This window comes from Xiphias gladius, chromosome 16 (genome assembly GCF_016859285.1).
Source record: "Xiphias gladius isolate SHS-SW01 ecotype Sanya breed wild chromosome 16, ASM1685928v1, whole genome shotgun sequence".
Taxonomy (NCBI): Eukaryota; Metazoa; Chordata; class Actinopteri; order Istiophoriformes; family Xiphiidae; genus Xiphias; species Xiphias gladius.
Genome location: NC_053415.1, coordinates 16,444,841 through 16,460,129, shown reverse-complemented (window position 1 = coordinate 16,460,129; position 15,289 = coordinate 16,444,841). Strand labels below are relative to the sequence as shown.

At 43.0% G+C, this 15,289-nt stretch overlaps 2 protein-coding genes across 2 annotated transcripts; one reads left to right on the top strand and one right to left on the bottom strand.

Moving 5' to 3' along the window:
* Positions 1-102: 102 nt before the first annotated feature.
* Positions 103-6,204, bottom strand: gpr143 (G protein-coupled receptor 143). The gene is made up of 9 exons (XM_040147921.1): positions 5,949-6,204; positions 4,858-4,967; positions 4,442-4,536; positions 4,001-4,093; positions 3,683-3,792; positions 3,458-3,566; positions 2,811-2,928; positions 2,464-2,719; positions 103-830 (listed from the first exon to the last, which is right to left on the bottom strand). The coding sequence occupies exons 1-9, from the start codon at positions 6,202-6,204 to the stop codon at positions 727-729; spliced, it is 1,251 nt and encodes a 416-aa protein (XP_040003855.1). The 3' UTR covers positions 103-726.
* A 4,508-nt stretch (positions 6,205-10,712) lies between these two features.
* LOC120801098 (ankyrin repeat and SOCS box protein 9-like) lies at positions 10,713-14,925 on the top strand. Its single transcript, XM_040147638.1, has 7 exons — positions 10,713-11,071; positions 11,206-11,285; positions 11,586-11,693; positions 12,225-12,375; positions 12,639-12,773; positions 13,574-13,765; positions 13,897-14,925. The coding sequence occupies exons 1-7, from the start codon at positions 10,987-10,989 to the stop codon at positions 14,046-14,048; spliced, it is 903 nt and encodes a 300-aa protein (XP_040003572.1). The 5' UTR covers positions 10,713-10,986; the 3' UTR covers positions 14,049-14,925.
* Positions 14,926-15,289: the final 364 nt, after the last annotated feature.

Below are 15,289 nucleotides of genomic sequence, written 5' to 3'. Positions count from 1 at the left end.
CAGAGCCTGTGTCTTGAATTGAGTATTTGTCTTAGCTCAGGGGTTTTTAGTTAGAAATTGAAAAAAAAATGTTACGATGCAGTCCTCTGCAACCACTCAAAAGATATTAAGAAAGTGTCACAGACAAAGTCTTAAGAAATATTTTGGATATTTAATATAGTATAAAATGCAAAAATGCGTGCAAAAATACAAGATGGACTGTTGGAAATACAGTTACTTTGTTTAAAAAAAAAAAAAAGACACTAGTTAACTTATTACATTCTTTTGTGCCTTAGGAGTTGAATGGCAAGAGTGCATATCACAGTATGCATCCAATCCAGAGAATTTTCCTGGGGAAATATTTCCTCAAGCACTTAAGGCAACTTTAAAGCCCAGCCTGTGTGTTATTAATGAGAAAATGTCATGTTTGTCCTGCTGACTGACTGCTACATGAGACTGTGCAGCGGCTTTGGGACTGTTCAGCTGCTGTACACGTTGATGGGTCTGCAAAGTAACACTACACTGTACTGCAGACAGATTTAAATAGCTTAGAGAAAAATAAAAGGCTTGGACTCAAGAATGAGACTAATTCTGTCATACCAGCTAATGAAATCTCGTGACCAGTTAATATCTGGGAAAGTTCTCAAGAGGACAATAGGACTAAGAAGAGACAATCTTAAACAAAAGCAACTTTAGAGCAATGTCACACCGCAAATGTAGAGGGAGGCCGTTTGCTGTTGACCCCAGCTACTGCCTCTCAGAGTTCTCCAAGGATTCTCCATCAGCGTCTACATCCTCATAGTCTCGTAGCTCGCTGGAAATGTGGATTTCAACTGTACTAGACTCTGAACCTAGCAAGACAGAATAGGGGTAGATTACTGGGTGTTACTTCACATGACACCTTGACAAACAGCTTATCAAACTGTCTATTCATTGAGGTATTGATAGACCTCCATCACAATTGTGTTTATACATATGGATATATCCACAAATGTATTTTGGGATATTAAATAATATACAACCTGCAAATGCAGTCTTTAATGAAGTTTTTATTGTACCGTGTTTATAATTGAGCTATAATGTTTTGATCTAGACATGTGCTTGATGTAAAAACAGATTGAGAGCTATATAAAAGGAGTGAAAAACATAAATCCTTTAAAAGATTAACTTTATTTCTAAGAACTTGTCATTTCCAAGACAATGAATGGTGACACAAAACACTGTACAGCCTTTGTACATGATCTGCATGGTGCACAAACACAACTACAAAAAGGTAGAAAGTGCGTAAAATGCTTTACAAAAAAATCATCCCAAAATACATTTAATAAAATCTTAATGGGCCTTTTTTACAGCAGCCCATTTTGACCTGGCATAGCAGGAAAAGCACAGGTTTCTCGGTTCTATTCAAATGTCACATTAAGCCATTGCAGGGTGACAGTGACCCAGCATTAAAAAATACCAGGGCCCTGAAGCTGAAACAGCTAAATAGAACTCGGCCATCACTCATTTAATTATTTATGCCTGTGCTGTTCCTCCCGTGGCATGTCAAAATGTCTGAAGTGAAAAAAGGACCATGTCATCAGTCGGTGGTGCTAGAATGAGCGAATAAATACAACTTTATGAGATGCATCTGACTAAAACGAATTCAGGCTAAACCAACAGATCTGCAATAAAACCCTAACTTGAAGGTTGAAATCCAATTCAACAGCTCAACAAACAAAATTTTGTTGTATTAGACTGCATTAGCTGTAGCTAAGTGAACCCAATAAATTGGCAAATGAGTGTATTTTATCTGGTTCATTATATATTAACAGCTTAGTCATTGCTCTCTGCATATCATCTTGTGCAAATCAATGACAACACTTAAAGCTCTATGTGATAACGTGATACAGTAGCAACAAACTTAACCGAAGGCCAGAGGTTGCGCTCATGGCGCCACGGAGGATTAACAAAACACGTTCAGCATGGTAGCAACACTCATGTCTTCAGTTCATTATTAACAAAAAAATGTGTAACTTCCTTTGCAGTGCAATTTCATGCCACTGTACTATTCAGAACAGCATAGATCAAAGCAAACAATTCTACAGGGTGTTAATAGGACATGCTTCACAATTGCATCGAGCAGGAGTCAGCAACAGCTCTGGTTAAAAGAAAGTATGTTATGATAAAAAAAATTCATCGCCGAGAGCTTTAACTTTGTCCTACCCGGTGGATTCAAAAATCGGTACCATTGAAACTAATTTAAATCACAACAATAAGCTAAAAAATACACTTGTCATCAGGGCAGTGGGAGCAGATTCTTCAGTGGAATGACATTGTGCCATAGTTGGCTCATCCAAAAGACACTTCATATTAAAGAGAGGCAGTCCAGCCATAGCATCAGGGGACACCACGCACCACAAAAGGCGCCGGTGAGTTGTGTGTGTCAGCTTCACCAGCCCTGATATACGGGTGAGCTGCTACTGCCATCGAAAGCCCAATTACCTTCTGAGAGGACACTGATGGCGTCGGACTGGTTCTGTCCATTGCCCATCAGGTTCTTCTTGGCTTCTTGGACATGACTCTGGTAGAGCAGAGTTGTCCCCACCATGGGGTTGTGGCCAGCTGCGTTAGGCGCTGAAGTAGAAACCGAGTCCCAGGCCAGCTCCCTCCTCCGCTTCAGGCTGAGGTCAACGTCGAAGCCTGTCCAGCCGTGGAAGGCCAGGGTGTTAAGGAAAGCCTGCATGGGGTTCAGGATACCCTGGAAGAGTAAAAAGAAAACCAAAAATGCAGGGCAATTCAAGCTGTTCTTTATTCTGCATGCTGACGGTCTTTTTTTTTTTTTAACCCACCATGATGAACCATGTGATGAGGGCTGCGTTTCTGACATTCCTGAAACCGCTGTCGTTGATGTCCGGCTGCATCTCCAGGTAGAAGAGGAGGCTCTCATTGATGATGTTGGGAACCCAGCTTAAACATCAGAGCAGAGTGTCTCCTTAGTTTTTACCAAGTCTCTCTGAATAGGTCTTTAAAATTTCACTTATTTTAACTGAAAGAAAAAAAAAAATCAGCTTTAAATTACACTATTCTCTTCACAATATGAATCTGAAGCTAATATCCAGCTCTAATTATGAGGGAAAAAAAACAAGGGTTCATCATTAGTTTGACCTCTGCTGAGGACTAGCACGAGTTTTCATGAGTTTGTCTTGTGAGAGTTACATTTGCGCTGGTTACACCGCAACGTAATAGCTTCCCCATAAATAATCTCTAACAAACAGATTTACACACAGGTTTACATACACAGAGAACTACGGGGGGGGGGGGCATTGTTAAAGCACGAGACCAATGGTTCTGCATGTTTTAGCCCATTTACCGCAAATTACACACTTTCCGTCACAGCTAATCATTTTCCAGCTGCACAGCTGTGATCGATGAATTGTAACCCCCCCCCCACCACACACACACACACACACACACACACACAAAACTTGGAACATACCAAATAGAGAACACCAGCATTATTTTAAAGAAGCGTATTTTGATCTCGTTGGCCAGCCGTCTCTCGTTCTCCGTGTAGATTCCTTGTCGTCCTTTTAGTAAAGACGTCACTAAAGTGGGGAAAGAGAAAGAACAAAAGCACGGTCATTTCCTCCCGCCCGCGTGCGCGCGTGCGTGCGCGCGTGCCAAAGTGCTTGCCAGAGGGACGTGAGGGCGAGGGGCTGACCTGCAGACACGGTTCGGCTGAAGAAGACGGGGTTGGCCACGAGGACGAGCAGCATCGGCGCGTAGGTGGTGACATAGTGGGGGACGGCGTGCTGGAGGCCCTGCTCGCAACTGCACACACAAACGCCACAGAGTGAAACACTGACTAAACGTTCCGTCTCTGCTTTTCAACAAGCCCCATCCCGACAAGTCGCCCAACGCCTCTCCCGACGGCCTCCGCGGGAGGAGAGCCGGCGACGCAGCCGTGTCAGCGGGACAGGTGCAACGGCGAGGGGCGTGGGTGTCGGTGTGAGGCAGAGGGGAGAGCGGCGGGTCTTACTCGGAGATGGATGGATAGTAGAGCATGGCCACCCCCTCGGCACACAGCAGCGCGGCCAGACCCCATGTGATCATGTGGTAGAGGATGATGGTGCTGGTGGGGAGAGAAAGGAGTCATGAGACCGAGCTCGCAACACACGCCGCGGCTCTGTGTCTTGAGGATTTGGGGTTTTTTTTTCCCCCCTCCACAGCAGAAAGCAAATGTACTGCACTGGCTGAGGGGGGAGAAACATATTGTCGGCCTATTTAAAAAACACGAAACTTAAAAAACAAACAAACAAACAAAGAAACATCTGCATCTGTAGGAGACAGTGAAGCACAGTGAGAGGGAGGTGATTTGCTTGATGTCAGTGGCAGCTCGGTATAAAGCTCTGTGCTTTCGGGTGACAATGAATGGTGGTAAATAAAAAAAATAAAGAAGAAGAAGAAGAAGCAGTAGCACCTGATTCCCGCAGACGTTTTCACCACCAGGAAGACGTCGACGGCATAGCAAAAGGTCCACCAAAAAGAGGCGCTGAAAAACAGCTGGATCCACATCTGTGAAATATAAATTGGACACAATAAGCCTACTCTTCACCTCATAATAATAGTGACTCTGAGCATCGTATGAGTAATTGCGCCTGGTTTTTTGAGGTTTGTCCTGTTAACGGTGCCTTCACAGTGTCAAGATGCGTAGTGACAGACATTTCTTTCAGGTTACCCCGTTCATTGGCGGGATCGGGGCCCCTCCAGGACCATGCGCGATGTGTGACCCACAACATCGAAAGTGTAACCGGCAACCTGCCGCCTGTGACCTGTCCCGCGCGCGGCCAGGCCTCTACACTGCCGAGTGACGCGAGGAAGGGACGTCATACGTACCGCGCTGCTCACGCAGAAGACCTCGGGCCAGACATCGGTGTTGTTGGCCTCTGAGATCTGGTCGATGGTGGTCGGCAGGCCCAGCCAGACCGATGACCTTACGACGATGCCTGGGAGGGGGGAAAAAAACAAAACAAAAACAAAACACATGTTCTCTAAAGTGTAACCGCTGAGCAGACCGGACAGATCCCGCGGTGGCGGCAAAACACGCAGCTGGAAGAGGAGAGGAATAAATACGAGCACCGTATTTATTTCCACCATGGAAAGCACCTTGGCGGGAGATGGGAAATTGGTCTGGGTCTGATTACCATTTAAAACACATCAGGGCTTGTGTTTTTTTTTTTGTTTTTTGTTTTTTTAGTCTCTATTTTTAAACGCATTAATTCACGGAGTCCTTTTAACAGCAGCTTGACATCATGGAAATATGAACTGACCCCAGGTGCGTTTTATGAGGGTGTTTTCCATTCCCTGCACGAAACTCTTCGCTGCAGAGGGGCATGGCAAAAAAACCCAAAAAAAACCAAAACCCAACCAAAAACGCAGGAGCTCTCCCGGAAGCTTTATGCGATGCAGACTGCAATCCGCATGCCGTGCAACCCCCCTGTCAGTCGGGTCCCCGGGTGTGCTTCAAGCTGCTCCCGCCTGGCGGTGCGCGGGTCTCGCCGCCTTCCCCTCTCACCGACAGCCCAAACGTGACACAGCTGTCGGCGCAGGCCGAGGGGGAAGCAGATGTGCAGTTGGTATGAGTCGTGTCGTAACTGGCACGACGAAAAGTGACTCATTCTTTTGTGCTGTGATAAGAAGTAATCGGCTTCACCACTAAATATTTGACTTATATCTATTTTGTACAAGCTTGTCTGAATCGCCTTTTTTTTGCAGGTAAATTCCATTATTCATATTTGCACACACGTTATGTCTAATATCGTCTTTCCGTCTGAATAAAGCAGACCAGACTCGGGCAAATGCAGAGACACAAAAGGGTTAAAACAAAATATTTGCGTGCGTAATTAGACCCAGACCCAGTGGAAAAACAACTCTTTCTCCTCAGCTAAGATAAGAAGAAAGGCCCGCAGCGGCTGTTTGTGTTTTACCTGCGCATCCCAGTATGTCACAGATACTGATGATGAACAAGATCCGCGAGGAAGACGCGGGCCTCGGCAGGGGATACTGTCCGAGTCTCCTGTAGCCCTTGCGTTTTGGCAGAATCTGTAGAACAGCGAGCAGGAGGCTCAGAGCCGCGCTTCCCAGGCTCAGGGCCCCGAACAAGACGGGCTGGAAGGTGACCACAAACTCTGTAGCCGCGTCTCGGTTCGGGCAGCAGAAAGTCTCCAGACGGGGGGATGCCATCACGGACTGGCGGGAGAGAAAGACCGGGTGGGTGGGTGGGTGGGGGGGTTGGGGGGGGGAGAGAGGACAGACAGAAAGAAAGAAAGGGAGAGAGAGAAGTGAGCTACGGTGTCAGGGGGAGAAAGACGAAAAAGAAACGGAGAGGAAATGACTGAGTCCATGACCCAACTCCCTGAGAAATCACGCGGCTGAATCCTCATGTGCTTCCATTTAATCCCTTAACTGTGCAACAATACAAGAGACCGACAATGGACTTGTTGTGTGATAGAGAGTGATTTAGGTCTGAAGTTAGTTCAGTTCAACAAACTACTATATCTTTTAACTGGGTTTATTAATGCACATCTGTGAAGAGCATACCCTTAAATAAATGTATAATCATAAAATTTTAATTTAATAAACTTCATTTTATCCCTATTGTCTTGTGCTCAAAAAGCACTGGGGATTATTACAAAACCATTAGGCTACAAACAGTAAGTAGAAGACAATGACTCACATTTACTCATCATATTAAGAACAGCAACAGGAAATCCGTAGAGAACATACCCTCTTTAATATACAGAATATAGTTTACAACTCTCTAAGTGCAGACACCGTATATTCTCTATGTTTCATTATGGCAACACAATCTATCAATCACTAAATTTGTGCTGTGAGTCGCTCTGTGAAACATCAGTGTCCCACAGGGAGTCGCACTTGACATACACGGACTCATCCACTTAACCCTGATACATTTAGATTTGGTGACCAGCCACGTAACTCCCGAGTAGTTTTTCACATCTGTCGTGGCACTAAATATCCGGCGTTGTGCATTTAATAAATGTGTACAAACAGGTGTAAAAGGTGGACAGTATGCAGAGTAGTAATGATGTAACGGTCTCGGCTGAAATAAATGGCCGGTTTTGATAAAGAAAGATCTTTGGTTGCTGTCCAAACCGTAGAAGAAACAATGTCCTGTCTTCTATTTGTTAAGGAAGTCATGAGCAAATCAAAAGTTAAAAGTAAAAGCTTTGTGCCTAAACAAAAATCCGAAGCCTAAGAATACATCTTCGCTCGGCCCCACTCTTAGCTTCCATGGTAAGGAAGATGACATTTGGGGCACTTTGCTCGCAGACCGCAGGCCTATACTTGAAATACTTTCTCCTCCCATATGTATGCAGCAGTCGTTCACCACGTCCAGATACACGAGAGGTCACGGCAGCTTCTGAATCAGCTCGCCTGGCCCGAGATCTCAGAAGACCGGTGGACATTTGAAGCAGATTTATTTGGGGAAACAAAGCATCGGGGGCTTTCAGCATTCAGTGCGACAGAGAGGGCATTCATTGAGTTTGTACAATGGTATTCGAATCCATCTGCACCTTCCCCGACAAGGCACAAAGTCAATTGAATGGCAAGCTTGCGGCCTGCTGCCAGGGATTAACAACTCCCTGAGGAATAGAGCTAGGGTATTGACTTACTGTTTGAATGTCTGCTCTCTGTTGCTGCCCTCTGCTGGTCTGCATATAATGTGATCGTAGCTCTCAGGACACAGTAGATATTGCTGGCACTGTAGATTTGGGAATAGGTATGGATACCGATACACATTACTGTGTCATATCTGTGGTGCATATTCAACACTAGCAGTAGCCCAAATCAATAATCACCGGGGTGTATCCCATGACATAACTGTTAGCTCCAAGTCCAACACTGCTTTGTTTCCTTGTCATGATACAGATGTTGTGCGGGAACTTAGCTGAACTCTGTGAGCAAATTGTCTTTGAGGTTGTTCCCCTCAGGGAAGTCAGAGGTCACCGGAGCTGCTAGGGGCTCGGTGAATTACCCAAGCACACTGAAGCAGAGCAGATTCTCGTTAACATAGGTGCTGAACTCTGCCTTTTGACTTCAGGGAAGGTCCGTCTGTGTATTAGGCCGCCCATCCACATTCTGGTAAGTCTGAAAAATAAGTGGATTTCCTGGTTTTCTAAAAAGCAAGCCATGGGATTCTTTAATCAAGATCACTTTTCACTACATGAGATTAAGAAAAAATAAATCCTTGGGAATGCAGATATTTTAATGTTCTTTCAGTGTTGTCTCAGTAAAGTGTCATTACCATCGCAATACACCCCCCCAAAAAACAATGTTACCTTAAAATTAAATGACAATTAAGGAAACAAAGTAAGAATGCTAGTTTGTTAAGCATGTTACTACAAGGATTTATTAAACAGCATTTAATAGCAGACAGCATTTTGCAAGATGTTTTGGTGTTGAAGAAAACATCTTAAAATCACTTAATGATCCCCTCGAGACATGTTCTAATCAGATCAAAATATTCTGCTTTAAGTAAGAATTTGTCCGATATGTTTTTTCCCCACACTAAAAGGTAAGGTACCTACAAACTCTTAAAAGAATATTTACTTGTTGTCCCTCTTTGAAAAATCCAGAACCTATGAATATGCACATTTTTATTTGTTTTCAAAAGTTTAACTGCTAGACAAAGTCACAGGACAAATTGCTTACTGTGGCAAAAGGTTTCAAGTTTCCAAATCACACTCGTGTAAGCTGTGTAGTGGATCATGATTGACTCCAAACTAGTAGTGATGTCACAAAATCATCAAACTCAAAATCAGATTTAAGGTGAGCACAGAGAAACTTTCCCCCTTCATTGGATGAATGTGAAATTACCCCTCTGGTGTCAAACGCTGCACATACAGGTACGTCAAGGTCAAACATCCAAGTGAAGATGTCTGTGCAGACTCTCAGTCATCCAGGTCATGGCTATCCAAATTTCCAAATCCAAACTTGTCATCCAAGAGGCCTCTTCAGTTCTGACTGACTTTTGGGGAGTCCCAGGTATTTAACCTCTGTGGGGTCGTTATCAAGGTCACTGGTGTCACTTGGTTTGTCAGTGCTCCTGGCTGTTGTAATGACAGTCGTTGGACTCCCTTCCAAAGAGATTTAACAACCTTTCACACTTGGCCTCAGATGACTCCAGCGACTCTAACGTTTGTCGTTACAAAGGATTATTTTTAATACTTGGTTGAAAATCCTTTGCAGTCAATGACTGCCTGAAGTCTGGAACCCATGGAGATCACCAAATGCTATGTTTCCTCCCTTGAGATGCTCTGCCAGGCTGTCTTCAGTAAGTGAAAAGCATGCTCATTTGGGTTGAGGTCTGGTGACTGACTTGGCCATTTGAGAATATTCCATTCGTTTGCCTTGACAAGCCCTTGGGTTGCTTGGGTATGCATTGGGTCACTATCCATCTCAACTGTGAAGCACCTTCCTATCTCTTCGGCAGCATGTGGCTGAATCTGAGCAGACAGTCTAGCCCCATACACTTCAGAATTCATCCTTCCACTTCTGTCAGCAGTCACATCATCAATAAACACCAGTGATCCAGTTCCATTGGCAGCCATACATGCCCATGCAATAACATTGCCTCCACCATGTTTGACAGATGATGTGGTATGCTTTGGATCATGAGCCGTCCCTTTCCTTCTCCGTACTCTTCTCATATCATTCTGATACAAATTAATCTTGGTTTACTCTGTCCAAAGGATCTTGTTCCAGAACTGGGCAGGTTTTTTTTTTAAAGATGTTTTCTGGCAAAGTCTAATCTGGCCTTTCTGTCCTTGAGTGTTACCAGTGGTTTGCACCTTGTGGTAAACCCACCGTATTTACATTCATGAAGGCGTCTCTGGATTGTAGACTTTGACAATGATACACCTGCCTCCTCGACAGCGTTCTTGACCTGACTAGATGCCGTGAGCGGGTTTTTCTTCACCTAGGAAAGAATTCTGTGATCATCCACTTTAATTGTCTTCTAAGGTCTTCCAGGCCTTTTGGTGTTGCTGAGCTCACCAGCGCATTTCTTCTTTTATTAAGAATGTACCAAATTGTTGATTTGGCCACTCCTAAAGTTTCTGCCACCTGTCTGATAGGTTTATTTTGTTTTTTCAGCCTAATGATGGCCTCCTTCATTTGCATCGACACCTCTTTGGATCACATATTGAGAGTTCCCATGAACAGCTACCGAACGCAAATTCAACGCTCGGAATCAACTCGAGACCTTTTCTCTGCTTAATCTTTTCATGAAATAACGAGGGAACAGGCCACACCTGGCCATCAAGCTGATCCGTTGTCAATTGTCCAATTACTTTTGAGCCTCTGATAATGAGGGAAGATGTATAAAAATGGTTTTAACCCCCCCTCTTAAATTAAAGCTGAAAGTCTGCACTTCAATCACATCTTGATAGCTTCATTTCAAATTCACTGAAATTACAAAAATTGTGAAACTGTCCAAATACTACGTACCTAACTGTATAAGCAGATGCTGTATCATTAAATGTAGGATCTTTTTTTTTTACAACACAATGATGGCCCGCTAAGTTTTTAAACCAATAATACATGATACATTTATCTTGGACCTCAATTTTACACATGCAGATCAATGATTAATTTCCCTTCATTTTTCCTCAACTTCCACCAAAGACTGCCTCTCTGTCCTGCCGGAGAGGACAGTCTCAAATTACACAAAAATGACAGACCTGCTCAACAGGCCCCTCTGCACCTTCATTGGTTGAGACCCAACTGCCACATTCAACCAGCCTGCTTCCTGCATGACAAGTACTCTATTTGAGAGGAAATGACATCACAGCACCAAGACCTGCCACAAATACACTGAAAACCAAACATATTTCAGATGAGTTTTGACTCTTGAGTTAGACACAGTCCAGTCTCTATTCCAAAAGCCTATGAGGCAAAACAATCAGGCCATAAAACAGCTTTGGACCGACACCATGAAATATGTCTGCTGGGCACAAAGAGACTCCGCGAGACACTACATGTCAAACTGGAACTGTTGTTTTTTTCTCTAACCCTTGGATGAGTGGTGAGTAGCTGCTAGCAGCATGAGCTCACACTGCTTTGCACAAAAAAATTTTCACTGCATCATTTTAATCCATATTTGTGTTATTTGAAAGTATGATATTGAATAAGGCTATTGCTATACGTGTCTACACCTAGATGTGGAATCAGACTGGTCTCAAATTCATGACGCAGCCTTTAATGGACGTGTGCTCGCTCTGCAAAGACTCATTTCCCAGGTAAAGTTTTGTGGGATTTTGTAGGTTATGTTAAGGAGACATTAGACTGCATGAAGAGATCATTTCAACATGCAATTTATCCATGTAGGGCATTTACTTGTGCTGCCTGAAAATCATCATGTGTGAGAAAAGTCCTTTTTTTTTTTTTTAATAAAATATGAAATATTTCATCAGCCAACATCTTGAGATGATATTGTCTTAATGCTGACTCTAGACTTTTGCTGTGGATATTTCATTTTGCAACAAAACTCCTATTGTGCATCTATAGTATTTCTGAATCTACATGTGTACTGTTCTCAGGGTCAATGTGTGAATCTCAACACACTGGACCAGGTCTCTCCCCTGCACGGAGCATGTATACAGGGCCACGTGGCTTGTGCCAAGCTTCTGATGGAAAATGGGGCAAATGTCAGTAAGACATCATTATCTGGTTATGCTTTTTTTTTGAAGACAGTCCCAAGTGATGGGGGTATGTTGTGTGGCTTTCCTTGAAAGAAGATCCTAAATCCTGCTCTAGTCTAGTAGGGAGGGAACCATATCAATTATTGCTGGGTCTAACTTCGTGAAGGTGCATTTTAGTAAGAGATTAACCAAACACATATGCTAACAAGCATGCAGACGCATCCATGAATGCACAATAACACATTAACGAAAAAAAAGTGTAGATACAAAGTCCGACTTGTTAAACCACAATGCACTGCATGTCTGAAGGCAGATCTACATTAAACATGTTGTTAAAAAAATATAGTCAATGGATGAACATTGTACAGTAGTACCTTTGTTACTTACATATAATTATCACCTTACTGGCCCTTGCTAGCATGCTCACTATGAAAATATTACTTCTTTAGCCTGATCTATTACTATTGTTTTTAATTGAATGATTTTTGTGAAATATTTCCGGCGGATCATCTAAAAAAATATGCCTACCCATGTCAGGTAAACAGTTCAACTGTGGATGGACAAACTCCTCTGTCAGAAGCCTGTGCCCGGGGCCATGTGACCTGCGCATCGCTACTCCTTCAACATGGAGCAACTCCCGTGGGGACCAGCCAGTCCAGCTCTCCAATCCACAGGGCGGCAGCCAAAGGTTAGGGGTCACATTCCTCTGCATGTGCGCTCGGATAATCTATGCTGAACCAGCTTAGTCAGTCACTAAAAAATGCATGAAGAGCACCAAAATATCAGTAAGGCTCTGAAAAATATATAATGTATTAAAAAAAAAAAAAGCGTGTGTTGTTGTAGCTTACAAAGTAAAACGATTGCATATTCTTTCCCCCAGAATGTCAGGCACTAGCAGATCCTTTCAAGTACTTCACTTCCCTTTGTGATGATTCTAGTAACTCTGTCTAGGTCACCCAGAGTGCATCGAGCCCCTTGTTCAGTTTGGTGCAGATGTGGATCAGTATATCGACGAATCAGGTTCTCCTCTCCACGTTGCATGCTCCAATCTGCATCTGAGTACAGTGAAGAAACTGCTTCAACTTGGTAAGAGAGCCTCTCACCTCAACTTTAACCTCTCAGTTAAAAGCATTGGTCTTTTAGGTAGAGGAGGGGGACGAAGTAACTTTGATCAAGTTATGTAAATAATGTAGAATGATAAATTTCACATTTACATCAGACAATGTAAATAACTGTACTACGAGTCAGGACAACCAGGATGATTAGCAAAATGTACTTCCACTGATTTTACACATCAAAGTCTGTTTACAGGTCTTGGGCAGTACCACTGCTTATGTGAAAAAGATGTATAGTGCCGCTGCTGGCTCCAGACAGAGGCTCAGTGAAATCCAATAAATCGTCTCAAGTGGTGTCACTTGGTTCAGCGTTGGTTGGGGCAGGAAACTAAAAGTCTGAAAATGAAAACAAAAGTCCAGGGGTGTGCAGTTAGAAAGAAGTGAGTGATATCTCTGGTTCTGCTGCATTGATTTTGACCCTTGGGAATTTAACTAGGTACATTTACTTAGGTACTGTACTTAAGTAGAAATGTACTTTACTTGAGTAGAGGGAAATATTGTACTTATTGCTGAGTGCTGGTGTTGTGCTTTACTTTAAGTAAAATAAATCATTCTTTGGTTTCATTAATTTGAATATTCATGACCTGAGTAAATGCACTCTAGCTAGGAAATGCCCCAAAGTCTTTTATGTAAACAAAAAAAAGAGTTTAAATGGTTCTCTGTGCTCTCTGCTGTTGAAGAAGAAAAGCATTAACTGAACTGTCAGAGATGCTCTTCCCCAGCTATGTAAATTGAGGATATCATACCTCATTAGTGTCTTCTCGCCTTCAGGTGCTAGTGTGAACAACAGTGCGTGTGGTGACTGTCCCCTGCACATCGCTGCTCGTCTGTCCAGCCCAGAGTTGGTGTCTGTCCTGCTTGACCACGGGGCCGATCGCTCCCTCAGGAACCTAGAGGGCAAACAGCCACTGGACCTCGCACCTCCCAACAGCCCCGTGGAGAGGCTGCTGAGACAAGCAGGAGGTATTCAGCAAACTAACCAAGTAGCCTGACTGAAGATTTTCTCGACATTGGGCTGGTGCCGTAAGCAGTAGCTAATAATCAAAACATCTCTCTGTCATGGCTCCTGCTTTCTCCCCCGATGCCTGCCCCAGGAGTGCCTCCTCTAATGCAGCAGTGCCGGCTAGAAGTCAGGAAAACTGTGGGCAAGCAAAGGCTGGGTGGGATTCGGGACCTTCACCTCCCCACAAAACTGAAACAGTATCTTCTCTACCAATCAGACCCCCAGGGAGATCTAATGCACTGAAAAAATTCAGCCTTTAAACCTCAGATTTGGAGCATTTCACCTTTAGGTCAGTAGAGGGCAGACTTGCATAATCTTGCAGTGAGATAGCGACATCATGGCTCATGGCTGTGATCGTAATCAACTGTAATTCTCCTTTGTGACAGACCTCTAAACAAATTATCAAGATCAATCTGAACTTTTATATGGAAACTTGTTGGTTGGAGCAGAAAACTACATCTTGTTCTCTGGAGCAAGATGCGATCATTAAATCTTCATAAAGAACAATATATACATATTTAAAATGAGAACATGGGCTCAAAAGGTCCAATAAATGTTGCAAAATTAATGTTAGTTTAATATACTGAAATGATATTTGTAATATCACACAATTCCATATTCAGCTAATATTGCTTTTTTTGTTATCTGTGACAAAATGACTGTGAATGTTTGGTTGCCGAGATTAACTTTATATTGTTTTTGATGCTGCTGGGTTGAGATTTTTTTCAGTTTGGACTTCGAGTAGATGAGATATTCTGCCACATGAAATCCTCTACAAGTCTGGTACATGTCGCCCCTACAGAATTCCTTGATGTTGTTTAATATCTTTGATCCTTATTATCCTTGTTATCGCCAGCTTAGTCTTATCAAAAGATCCCCTGATGGCGAACACACACCGGGATGACATGATCGATTACACAAATGTATTTTTTCATATTGTTACTATCATGATTAAGTCATACAAATGAACTGCCATTTCTTCATTATTTCAAATCAAGATATTAGATATTATAGGTGCCTCCTTCAGCCTGCATGGGAAAGATATCAGATGTTTCTCAATAATTTCAAACATGGTCCTACTCTTTCGAGAATTTAGTCTAGATCAGTGGTTCTCAAACGCCCCCTCCCCCAGGAAATCTGGAAAAAAAAAAAAGAAAAAAAAATTTCACCCCCCTAACCCACAATTTTTTATCAAAAATTAACAATGACAGGGGAGACCAACTAATAAAAAAAGGTTCATGTTGAATTTTAGTGAAATAAAGTTCAGCAAGATAGCATCAGCAAACTCTTGTTTATTTTCCCTACATTGATCATTTACATACAACTTAGTCTCACTCCATATTTTTCCTCTGGTCATTCATGCTCCCCAGTCTGAGAACCACTGGTCTAGATAAACAGTAACTATGAATCAGCATTCACTGCTCACAAGCAAGCAGGGGTTTGAGCTGCTAAGAAAATACTTCTCTTCCTTCTTTTGTTCATTT